A 12,838-nucleotide genomic window follows, 5' to 3' on the forward strand; every position below is an offset into this window, starting at 1 on the left:
TGTGTACTCCCTTGGGACCACATCAGCATCATCAGAGAACTTAGTAGAAATTCAGATTCTCAGCCTCATGTGAGACCTGCTGAATCAGAGGATCTAGGGGTGGGGCCCAGCCATCCTTGTTTTACCAAGCCCTCCCGATGACTGCGCACTCAGTCAAGATGGAGAACCAATCATTGACTGCATGGGGATTCTAGTTAGACCTTACCTGTCAGTGTAACTTTGTCCTTTTCCTTTTTGCTCTCACCCTGTCTCTGGAACCTCATCTGATTTATGTCTATGGCTCCTATTAACCAGATCTTTCAGATACTTACAGGAAGTTGAGAAATTGATGAGTACCTCCCACCCAAGGCATTCTGGATCATGCTAGCATCCTAGTGATAGTACTTTAAGAACCAATGCCGTGAGGCCTTTTTCCATTTCTGATTAAAATTCTTACCTGCCCACAGTTGACTTGAGCTCTTAACTGCGAGCCCATGCCTGCTTGCCTGCGTGCTATAGAATACAGAGATGCTTCAGCTTAAAAAGTGAGAAGCAGTATCTTTATCTTTCGCTCCAGGCCCTTCCCCATCTGAAGGGGTACTTCTGGAGTTCCCTTTTCCAGCATTCCACCTACTGTTATCCTTTGATGGGATACATCACTATGATGCCCATTAATGGATATCTTAGAGTCATCCTGATTATAAAGAAACATCGGTTGTCTTCTTTTTATAGCCATTTTCTGTCATTTTTACAGCCATCTTCACAGAGCCCAGTGATGACTGATTATTATTATAAGTTCATTAAAATGAACCACAGAAAAGGCTTGGTATCCAGAGTGTTCAAATTAGTCACAACTAAATTGTAGCTTAGATCCTGGGGCAGGATGGGTGTCTAGTGCTGTCAGCACTGACCAGCATTTATGTAACTAACATGTACAGGCTCTTTGGGCCTGTCCTAGCTCCATTCTTCAGTATGTAATCTTCACTGTAGCCTCCTTGCCCTGAATTTAGCCTGTGACATAATCCACTCATCTATACTTCCCTAGATTCTGAAAGTTTGATTTTCAAAAGTGATCTAGAACTCTAGTTCAATCCCAGAGTATCTCCAGAAATCTAAGAGAATGAGCCTTTCTTAATCTTGTCTGGCCTTGGGAGTGGCAAAAACCAAAAATGAAGATATTTTTGTATCCTGGAAGGGTACTATTTCTTCAAGGGGAGATTGGGATAAAAGAGAGACAGCTTTGTTGTCAGAAATGATTTACTCCTTCCCAAGATTTTGTCCTCATTAATTTTCTTAAAGCTGCCTGTCAGTTGATTAAAAGCTGCTTCCGCTGCAATTATCTTAAAGTTGACTTCTGAGATGTGGTACAAAGCATCTATCCTCAGAAAGTTCCTTTCTTCAGCACATTGCAGGAAACGGGGAGGGAGTAGGGGAGAATCAGGGGTGTCTCTGATGCAGTTTGTCAGAGAAGGGAGGGGGCAAGATAAAACATTAAAAATAACAGTAGAGCTACAATTAGTTTAGGTGAATTTTTCCATGACAGATTCCTCTCGGGTAACTGTAATGATTTCTTTTCCCCCATGGCCTCTTAGTAGAGTGCAGTCTATTCTGTGCATTATTCTTTACACTCAGCAAAATTTTATTGAGCTCCTACTATGGGCCAGGTATTTTGTGAGGTTGGGGAATGCCATGCATAAAATGGACCTAGACCCTGCTCTCTTACCACACAACTGGCTTGCTTTTTTAAAAGATTTTATTTATTTATTTGAGAGAGCACACAGCAGGGGGAGAGGGGGAGGGTGAGGCAGACTCCCTGCTAAGCAGGGAGCCCCACACAGGGCTCAATCCCAGGACCCTGGGATCATGACCTGGGCCGAAGGTAGACGCTTAACCGACTGAGCCAGCCAGGCACCCCCACAACTGGCTTCTCGACTGGTCTTTGCAATGCTGTATTCCCAGCCTTCACTGCACGGGGCACACAGGAGACACTCAGCATTTGTTCCAGGAATGTGTGTCCCTTTGATATCTTGTGCTCTGTGTATTCCCCACACATGCATGAACACACACCCCTGCTCACCAGCACCAGTCAGTATGTCTAGCACATGTCTTAGTGATGGTAATTGAATGAAAGTATCAAGGAGATAACCCTTATGAAAATAGGGAGTGTCCTACTCATTTCACAATTGTGCCCAATATCGGTTTCTTGGGGTGCTAGTCCCGGCACTGAGACATGGTGAGAGATTCCCAGTAGATAGTTTCAAAAGCAAAAGGCAAAATGTTTTGTTTTTTTCAAGACTTGGTAGGAGAACCAATTCTTGCATTTGTAGAAGCTGAACATATTTTAATGTATTTTAAGTATAAAATACAAAACATTTTAATGTTTAACCATCCTCAACACTCCTCTTCCAAAAATATATATCAACTAAAACATGTGGAATGTGTTGGAATATATTGAAAGACTGTTATCCAAGGTGAGTATCTAGAACAACTACTCATTTGGCCATTTCCTTTGAGATTTGTGAAGCCAAGGGAAGGTCAAGAACTTGTGCTGTGCACAGACATGTGGGAATAGGAGGAAGGAATTATTTTAACTTTGGGGGGGATTCCAGGAGCATTAAGTGCCTCGGTATTTCATTTAGCACCAAAGTAGGTCCCTCAGCTGAAGGAACCTCTCTGCTTTGATCCTAATAGCCTGAAATGGCCTTTGGAAAGCATCAAGCCAATTGAAAAATAAAATTCTTGCCATTTGACTGTCTTTGCGGGATCCCTTTGAGAGGAGTAAGTGAATAAGACAGAGTTTACAGGTCTCAGTAAATCACAGGAGGTTGGCTAGAAATGACTTCAGGGCAGCAGACTGTGTCAATGGCAGCCAAGGGCAACACATTCCAAAAGTTAAGAAAAGGGGGCGCCTGGCTGGCTCAGTAGGTCGAGCGTGTGACTCTTGATCTCGGGGTCTTGAGTTCAAGCCCCACGTTGGGCCTAGAGCTTACTTACTTACTTTAATTATTTATTTATTTAATTTTTTAAAAAAGATTTTATTTATTTATTTGACAGAAAGAGAGAGAGAGCACAAGCAGGGGGAGTGGCAGGTAGAGGAAGAGGGAGAAGCAGGCTCCCCGCCAAGCAAGGAGCCCGATGTGGGGCTCGATCCCAGGACCCCGGGATCATGACCTGAGCCGAAGGCAGTTGATTAACCAACTGAGCCACCCAGGTGCCCCATACTTTATTTATTTTTTTTAAAGATTTTGTTTATTTGAGAGAGAGAGCAAGCAAGGGAGAGCACAAGCCGGGGGAGGGGCAGAGGGAGAAGGAAAAACAGGCAGGCTTCCCCACTGAGCAGGGAGCCCCTTGTGAGGCTCGATCCCAGGACCCTAGGATCATGACCCCAGCTAAAGGCAGACGCCCAACTGACTGAGCCACCCAGGCGTCCTAGAGCTTACTTTAAAAAGAAAAAAAGAAGGAGCTCTTGCTCTTCTTTTCTGCTGAGAGAACTTTGGTTTGGACAAGGGTGGTCTAGGCAGATTTATTCCTGCTTCAGCTGAATAAAGGGAAGAGGTAGGTGAGCTGGTATTCTGAATTATATATATTTGCTTAGATTAATATGTATATATAATTATTTATTTTAAGATTTTATTTATTTGAGAGAGAGAGGGCGAGCACAAGCAGGCAGAAGGGCAGAGGGAGAGGAAGAAACAGACTCCGCACTGAGCAGGGAGCCCCATGCAGGGCTTGATCCCAGGACCCTGGAATCATGACTGAGCCGAAGGCAGACACTTAACTGACTGAGCCAATCAGGAGCCCCTTATTTTTAAATGGTCACTTTAAAATGAACCTCCTACAAGTTCTAAACTCCAAAGTAGAATGTAAAGAAGGCTTAGAGACAGTAAAAGAAATGAAAATTTCTGAAAAACAATCAGATTTTCTTAGAGATGAAGAAACTTCAGTAATTCATTAAGCAAATCTAAGCAAGTCTGCAGCTCGAAAGGAAGAAAAGATGACCAGAGTCTCTCCCCCCGCCTGCTCTGGGAAGTGTACATTTCTCAGCCTCTGACAAGATGTGTAGCCATCCATTTCCAATGGAAAGGTCAGCTGTCTCTTAGTATCTCCTTTCCATTGATTTCTCCCTCTTCCCAGAGAGTTAATTTTCCTCTAGTAACCCTCTCTCAAAGCTTAAGGCCTCCCCGATTTCCATCATTACCAATAAGGCATTTTTCCTCTTCACATTTCCTTTCTCCCTCACAGCCCCCTTAGCTTGTGCCTTCTCTCGTGGGCCTTCCAGCCTCAGTTTCCAGTTGTCCCCTACCACCAGCTTCCATTGTCTTAGTTAAAACAGGGAAGATCTGCTGAGTGCACGCGACCTCTTGCCACCATGGAGCCATTCCAGTTTTACAGATGATGAGCTTCCCAAACCCAAACAAGATAACCACAAAGTTTTTTCTTTCAGCTTCTTAACTGAGCTGATCTGAACAGTGCCATTTGCTGCTTGGACTAATGGTCTGAGCTTTATTGATATGCAGCCGGAAAGAAAACATCTTGTTGAGGGCAGCAATACTTTTCCTCTAAATTTTAAGAGGGTGGAGAGGAAGGTTTCCCAGTGAGCAACTCTGGTCACGCCTCATTCTTTTCCTGTCCACCTCTGAACAAGAAACAAGACCTCTTTAGTTTTGATCTGGAAGCTGTTTTCTTTCTTTTTTTAAAGATTTATTTATTTGACAGAGAGAGAGACAGCGAGAGAGGGAACACAAGCAGGGGGAGTGGGAAAGGGAGAAGCAGGCTTCCTGCTGAGCAGGGAGCCCGGATGCGGGGCTCAATCCCAGGACGCTGGGATCATGACCCAAGCTGAAGGCAGACGCTTAAGGACTGAGCCACCCAGACGCCCCTGGAAGCTGTTTCCTTTTGCTCCTACTTGCTCTTAGTTTGAGGGATGGAAGGGCAAGGGGTACGAGAGATGGTCTTGGACCCCAGAAGTGAAAGAATTGTTATCTTCTCCCACTCCCTTGGAACCGTAAAGATCTTGGCGACCTGATTCATTCCCTGGTGACGTGCTGAGACTGCACTGAGTCTCCTTCTAGCATATTGATTCCAGTTCCCTTCATGGATGTTAGACAGAAATGAGAACAGTCTGCTTGGGGAGGGGGGTTGCTGTCAGCATTTGTCATCTACCAAGGAGCAGCTGTAGCCGAGACAGGTGAAACCAGGACTCTGCCAACATGAATCAGCAGCGGGGTTTTCCATCCAGGCCCACAGAGGGTCCCCACATCCGGATAATCCTCCTCCAGTGTCAGGAATTCGGTGGTACAGCTTCATGGGGAAGAAGGGAGAGAGGGATTTTTGGCAGGCCCACCCAGTTTTGTCCTGGACGAGTGTTAAGGAAACCTTTACTTGAGATATATTTGGGGTGCCTTTAAGGGAAGGCCAGAGCCGTCCCTTAACACTGTTTCAGATCTTCTTTCTTGTCAGTGCAGATGAACCTTGAGTTTACAGAGCCAGGGCTGGTCCCCACTGGTGTCTGGGAGGAGACTGCTCCCTGAGTCACTGGGTTGGAAAGACTGCTGGCCGAAACCCTAAATGGTGTGGGAGTAGCCAGAGCTACCGAACCTCCTGTCCACATTGGGAAACTTCTTGAGCAGATACTCTTCTTGTCGCTAGGACTGACTAATTGTGAGGCGTATACCCCCCTCGGTAAGGTGCTTTGAGAGCTCCGGCCAGAGAATAGAGTGGGAACTACATCTCTGGATGGTTCTGAAAATGGGCCAGGTTCTCCTTCCTCTGGTCTCCTTGAGTTTCAGGCATGTGTGAATCAGGAGTATTGGACTGGATGGCCTCTTCAGGACTGTAAAGCAGCGTCCTGCCCATCCGGCATCCTCTGTGCTCTCATTACCCACCCCCCATATGTTTTGCTCTCCTCTCCCTCTTTCCCACCCCCGTATTAGAGTGTGATAAGCAGGCAAGTGCTTATCAGGAGTCCTGGAGGCTGCTGATCCTCACGTGGCATTTTCTGGCTTCCTGCCACAAAGCGGGATTTAGTCTTAATACCCAAACATAGGAGGAGATGGGCACTTGGGAGTTGCCCTTTCAACGGTGTTTAAGGACTTGACAGGGGTCAGGGACCGGGGGGACTGCCATAGTCCGAGGACAAATCGATGCCCCATGACTACTATAGTCATGGAGGTTGTGAATATCTGTGCAGCAAGGTCTGGGGGTCTCAACCTTTAATGACCTCTCCCCTGTCCATCTGACCTTGTCTCACCTGAGCTTGGTCATCCATCATACTGGTCTCTTGAGGGTTTTGTCTCTAAAGTAGGTTCCTGTACTTAGAAGCAAATTGATAGTATTTGCTTATTTTCTCTGCAGCAACTATAAAAGGTAAATATGTGGGCGCCTGGGTGGCTCAGTTGGTTAAGCGACTGCCTTCAGCTCAGGTCGTGATCCTGGAGTCCCTGGATCGAGTCTCGCATCGGGCTCCCTGCTCGGCGGGGAGCCTGCTTCTCCCTCTGACCCTCCCCCCTCTCATGAGCTCTCTCTCTCTCTCATTCTGTCTCAAATAAATAAATAAAATCTTTAAAAAAAAAAAAAAGGTAAATATGTGACATGTGAGAGGCTTGTTTGCTTCTTTACTGGTCTGGAACATTTCTAGAAGAGTTCTCTTAGCTTTTCTTTGAGAGCTCCATCAAAAAACTCGGCACAACCTTAAAGCATCTATTTTACTAACCTTATTATCCCCCTTCTTGCATGGCTGCTTTCTCTGCCCAGCTCCCTGAAGTTATGAATTATCATGACTTTAGGTGAGATTCCTTTGTGAAGCTTTGTAGGGCCGCCACAGGCCAAGACCAAAGCTCCCCTCGCCCAACCCACTGAGATTAATACACATCCCTCCTTAATTAACTCTGGGTGTCCCCTCACTCATGCCACCGACCCTTGAGGCGAAGGAAAATTAAACAGTCAGTGATCCTGGCCACACTGGCCACACTGGTTAGATCCCAGCCACTTTGTCCTCTGAGTGTATATGTCAACTCATATTTAACCATTTGACCTATTGGGGGGACAGAAACCATTGATTTCTGGGAAGGAAAACCTCTGTGAGAAAGGGTAAAGACACCACAGCCCAGCCCCTGATGTGAAGGAAAAGGGTTGATGAGGTGCGCAGAGCAAGGCAGGCGCTGCCATCTTCATGGAGAGTCGGCCATCGAGGCTGGAAGAGAGTAGTAGCGGAGGTTTGTTGGAGGCGCCTCCCTGATTGATATGTGCAAGGAAGAGACGATCCGAAGGTCAAGCAACCACGTTCTATATGACTAGTTTAGAAATTGATAAACTCCATTGGGCTCTTTTTCAGTAGTCTCCTCAGTTACACAAAAGATTCTTGCTCATTCTTACATTTGGAGTTACAGAAAGGGAGGGCAGGGGAGGTTCTTAAAGCGGCAGCCGTGGGGGGGGCGCCTGGGTGGCTCAGTTGGTTAAGCGACTGCCTTCGGCTCAGGTCATGATCCTGGAGTCCTGGGGTCGAGTCCCATATCGGGCTCCTTGCTCAGCAGGGGGTCTGCTTCTCCCTCTGACCCTCCCCCCTCTCATGTGCTCTCTCTCTCTCATTCTCTCTCTCAAAATAAATAATAAATAAAATCTTTAAAAAAAAAAAAAAAGCGGCAGCCGTGGGGCAGTCAGCCTTATGCCTCAAAAGAGAGCCAGTTCCTTATCTGTAAGAGACCCATCCAACTTCCGGACCGGCGCAGGGCCGTTCTGGCACGTGCCACCGGCTGCCCAGGCACATTTCTCAGCACCACAAAGCCTGGGAAATCGTCACAACAGGCTTCTCTGTGTAGGTGTCAGGATGTTGAGAACTCGTGCTGCTTGCTCTCCGCTCCATTCTAGAGCCCGTCCCGGGGAAGGCCTTTCAGGTAGATGCCCAAGGCACATGAATAAGCGTTCCCGCATCCAGGGCTTATCACTTCATTTGTGTACGTGCAGTGGACCCTTAGCCAGTTTTTATGTCCTTTCTTTCCTTTTTTTTTTGAATTTTAAATCTCTCATCCGGATAATCTGAAAAGTAATAATTATTGTACCACCCTAAATTCATTTTTGAATATTACTTTCTAAACCACATCTCGTTTGGTCTCCCATTTTTTTCCCTCCATCAGGGGGCAGGGAAAGGCAGATGTAGTTCATCCCCGTTTTATAGATTAAAGCCTGAAGAGGCTAAAAGGGAAAACATTGACTAAAACCCCAGTTTATAGATTCTTGGCTTTATCCTTTTCATAGACCCTAACGACCTTTTTTGAAGCCCCAGATGCAGATTCCTGGTAATAATAGCAACAGCTATTAAGCAGTGAGCTTGCACTGTGCCAGGCGTTTTCTACACGTCTTTTCATCTCTCCAGTCATTTGGCTGTTGGTGCTGTCTCTCTCTCTCTCTTTTTTTAAAGTAGGCTCCCTGCCCAGCGTGGAGTCCCATGTGGGGCTTGAACTCATGACCTTGAGCTGAGATCAAGAGTCAGATGCTTAACTGACTGAGCCACGCAGGCACCCCAAGTGCGGTCTCTTTTTAAACTGAGATCTGGAGATGTCACTATTCTAGAGAAGTGGTGTCAGGACTCCAACCCAGGGCTTTCTGACTCGAAAGAAAGTCTTCATCCTTCATTCTCCCACTGCCCTGCCCCTGTCTCTGACTAAAGTTGCTGTGGAATATGGTGCAGCTCAGTGGCCAGAGAGATCGGAGGTTTTCTTTCACCTCCAGTCCAAACCCTAGCCACAGCTAAGCTGCCTCCTGAGAAAATAGTAGCTTTGGAAACAAGCAGACTATTGAAGGGGACTCTCTCCCTTGGAGAAATGGAAACGATCTATTTAATGGCGATTTATATAAGCTAGAAAGAAATCATGTACCTGGTTCAAGATCCCCCTCTCCCCTGCTTCCTACATCTTAGTGCACCTTTTAGGTTTCCTTAACAATAGCAGTTTTAACATTGCTTTTAATTAGATGAATTAAGAATGTTCTCTGGTGTTTTCACCCCCTCCCGCCCCCCTATCACCTTCAGTTCCCCATTGCTGTGAGAGCTGTGATTGCCATGGTAACGGGACTCCCAGTTGAGCTTGACTCTCACTGGTCTTTCTGGTCAGGGGAAAGTTAGGGGCAGGCCTTCCTGGTGAACAGAGTTCTGACTGCCTTTCCAGGGGGCTGCCTTAAAGCCATGAAAAGTGCTAAAAGGCTGTAAGAGAGCACAAGCAAGCTTCCTGCAGAAAAGCCCAAGTGTGCCCTAGTCTTGCTCGAGAGAGTTCTAGCCTTCCTCCTAAAGTAAGAGGGCCCCAGCCTCCCAAGTTTGCCAGTATGTGTAAGAGGCCTTCTTTCCTCCCTGTGGTTAACTTGCTTCCGGCCATAGAAGGGACTTTGTTATTCTTGGTAACAAATTTTTCTCCTCGAATTCTCTTTTCTTCCCTCTTTTCTCCCCCACCCAGAGAGTTTTCAACGTCCTTTACCCCATGCCTGCCGACCAGCGGAGACATGTCAGCATCAACTCTGCCCGTTGGCTGCCCGAGCCAGGGCTTGGCCTGGCCTATGGTACCAACAAAGGAGACCTGGTGATCTGCCGACCAGAGTGAGTGGCCTAGGGTGGGTGGCAGCGTGGGCGGGAGGGGGTCATCCAGCCCGAGGACGGGAGTAATCGGCATCATCTGTGGGTCTGGCCATGAGGTGGGGTCTTGTAGATGGGAAATAGAAATTCTGCTAGAGCCTGCCTCATTCTCTGCGTCACTCCATAAAGGGTACTTTTCACTTAGGGTTGCTAGGGTTAGCTCTCTGTCCCAGAAATCTTCAAAAGACTGGTTTAGTTATTATGTCTTCTTAAATCTAAGGCAGTATTTTTTTCCTTTGTTTTCTCTTGTTCTCTGGTTACCTATTGATAGTAAAGTTTCCCTGCAGGCAAAAGCATAGATATCAAAGATTCTTTTCTAAACGCCTTTTGAAAAATTCAACAGGTGGTCTTAGGTTTGTGTAAATGCCACAGACATAACTTAAGAAATAAAATTGGAAATAGAGTATTGTTAAAGCCCTAATTTGTCAGGCCACTGATCTCTAGCAGCCTGGCTCTGTGTCCTGCCTGTTTTCCTTTCTGCTTGCGCTTCGTAACAGTGAAGGCAAATTGAAAAGTTCCATTTAGAATCGAAATGCTTGTTATCTGGTCTTGAAGTAGGGGATAGGAGGGGACACTTCTGTCCTGGGTCCTGATGACACCCCTTTCCCCTTCACCTGGTGTTGTGGAGGAGGATAGAGGTCTCTTCTTTCACTTGAGACCCTGGGAGTCAGCCAGGTCTGTCATCAATTTCCACACCCAGCCAGGTGGGGCACGTGAAGCTCTGTACTTCAGTGCAGATCAGGCTGATTGCTGCGTGGGCCGCCACAGGGTTCCAGCCGACTAAATGCCACTTCTGCCTCCACGCCGTCCTAATGCTGTCCTTCACTTGGTGCAGAGTCTTCTCCAGGGGTGTTCTGTGGATCACAGAGCATGGCGTGACTGCTCTGGTAGGGTCTCTGGCTATTGGAAGTGTCTGCGTTGCCTTTTGATAGGGCCTTTGGTGATTTTTCCTAGGGTGTGTATTTGGGTCAGTTCTTGTGCCTGGTAGGTGACTGGTGACTGAGCCCTTGTCAGCTGAGCTAGGTCAGTGGCTCAGGAGAAAGGAAACCCAATTCTAAGGGCAGCTCTTTCATTCTATCCTGCATTTTTGGAGCCCCTCCCAAAGAGAGGCTGCCGTCTGCACTCTCCTCAGGTTCTGTGTCCAGAGGGCCCCCCTCACTAGCTGCTCGTGCCTTTCCAGAACCAAACCGGCCTCCTTGACGACTGTGCCGCTGTTAGTCCTGGCGCTGGGTCTGTCCTTTTCTGCCCTCCTTCTGGCCTGACCATAGTCCTGGGATCAGTCTGCTCTGAGCTCTTTCTTTTTCCCCAAAGCACATGAGACTGATTATCTTATCTCACCCTCTTAGGAGTTCATAAGAGGACTCTGACAGGCATCTTTTCCAAAACTGGCACAGAATTCTGGACCATAATTTTATTCTTAACCAACACTGTAGTTACAGGCCTTTCTTTCCCTGTTTCTCCAAGACATCCTTCCTCAACATTGTCTTGTCTGTAGCTCCAGCCACTAAACCTTTGTCCCAGCCAGACTCCCATCCCTTTCCCTTGTAAAATTGACCTGCTCCCACAGAGGCAGAATCTCTACCTCCAGTTCGTCGTGGTCCCTCAAAGGCTTTTATGTCTGAAACCCCGGCCTCCGCACTTGGTGTGAGTCACAGACACCTCAGCCAAACATGAAGCTGGCTTTGGCCTCTCTTCTCTCTTGTCTCCCCATATGTCGTCTGCGACATCCAGCGTCAGCAGGCTGGAGCCATCCTGGACTGCCTGGGGAGCGTAGCCGCAGGAACTCAGGCCTCTTCCCCGATCAAGGGGGCACTAGCAGTCGACACCACCAACAGTGGCCCACCACAGACCAAGTTGTGTTGGCCCGAGGGAGAGCTGGCTTGGCCTGCCTGTGTGGGGTTGTTGTTTCTCCTGAATTCTTGGGTCATTCTGGCAAATGCCCCAAATCTTAGGGCTGCATATTTGAGGGAACCATGTAAATTAAGACAGACATGACTTTGTCCTAAGTTGTTCACAGCTTCTCCGCTTCTCAGTCCCCTTCGTATCTGTGGGATTTGGCTTCAGGCAGGGAAGATGGAGCAGTATTCAGGTTAAGACGGGAAGACTCAGCCCAGGCCTCCCAGCAGATAGATCAGTGACAGAATTAGGCTTCCTGACTTTCTAGTTCCGAGCTCTTTCCTACAGCTGGTTTTTTAACCTTTTTTCTATCATGAATAACTTTAAAATTCTGATGGGGGCGCCTGGGTGGCTCAGTCGTTAAGCGTCTGCCTTCGGCTCAGGTCATGATCCCAGGGTCCTGGGGTCGAGCGCCGTATCAGGCTCCCTGCTTCGTGGGAAGCCTGCTTCTCCCTCTCCCACTCCCCCTGCTTGTGTTCCCTCTCTCTGTGTGTCAAATAAATAAAATCTTTAAAAAATAAATAAATAAATAAAATTCTGATGGAAACCATGTACGCTCTTCCACAGAAAAATATACCACAAGAACACCCATGTAATTTCATTGCTCTCTTAAGACCTCAGGTAAAACATGCAGCTCTAGATCACGTTGAGGCATTGAAGCGGGTCAGGTGATTGACACGGAGGGAAATGAGAGAGGAGAAGCGAGAATGTTCACATCTTTTGAACAGTCTGTGGTTGGTCTCTGGCCTAGAACAAGGAGAACAAACGAATAGGACAGTAGGAGCTCAGCGTTGTTGTCTCTCCGGTAGATAGGCAGCTGGCCTGAGGCTCACCGCCCTTCCCCTGGTGACAGAGCTCTGGCACAGCTGTTCCCGAGGGCACAGCAGCCGGCTGGCCGGGGTTACAGCCCTCCCCCCGGAACAGGTGGTTGTCTGTCTTCGTCCGCCGACACCGGCAGCTGCACCCCGCTTCCTGCTCTCTGTCTGCCTCTTGATTTCTCCTCCATTGTCTTAGCCTCTGCACTCTCTCCAAGCACAGAGGTCACAAGCCCCTTGGGCATCTTTTGGTGGTACTAAAACCCCACTGATAGTAGAAGAAGGGCCTCAGGAAATACTCCCATCGCTCTAGGGAACCACATTCTGATGACAGGCGAGGAGGCGAACACTAGCCCTGTAGCCCCTGTGCAAAGCCATTAGGGTGGCTGGTAGCCCGGTCACTCCACCCTTCCTAGCAGTGAGGCCCTCCCTTCTCCTTTGCTTTGCTCCACCCCCCTGCCCCGCCCCGCCACTCCTCCCAAGCTGCTGCTGTGCCTCTGGCTGACTGCCAGGCCAGCCAACACCCCCA

General features: G+C 47.8%; 1 protein-coding gene across 6 annotated transcripts in view; it reads left to right on the forward strand.

Moving 5' to 3' along the window:
• The window catches only part of AMBRA1 (autophagy and beclin 1 regulator 1), a 146,208-nt gene that overhangs the window by 120,492 nt on the left and 12,878 nt on the right, over positions 1 to 12,838 (forward strand). For all 6 annotated transcript variants that reach the window (XM_044919409.1, XM_044919411.1, XM_044919410.1 and 3 more), the window contains one exon: positions 9,423 to 9,562. In XM_044919409.1, the coding sequence (XP_044775344.1) occupies positions 9,423 to 9,562 (140 nt within the window). The remainder of the gene's footprint in view (positions 1 to 9,422; positions 9,563 to 12,838) is intronic.

The sequence above is a fragment of the Neomonachus schauinslandi genome, chromosome 11, assembly GCF_002201575.2.
Source record: "Neomonachus schauinslandi chromosome 11, ASM220157v2, whole genome shotgun sequence".
Taxonomy (NCBI): Eukaryota; Metazoa; Chordata; class Mammalia; order Carnivora; family Phocidae; genus Neomonachus; species Neomonachus schauinslandi.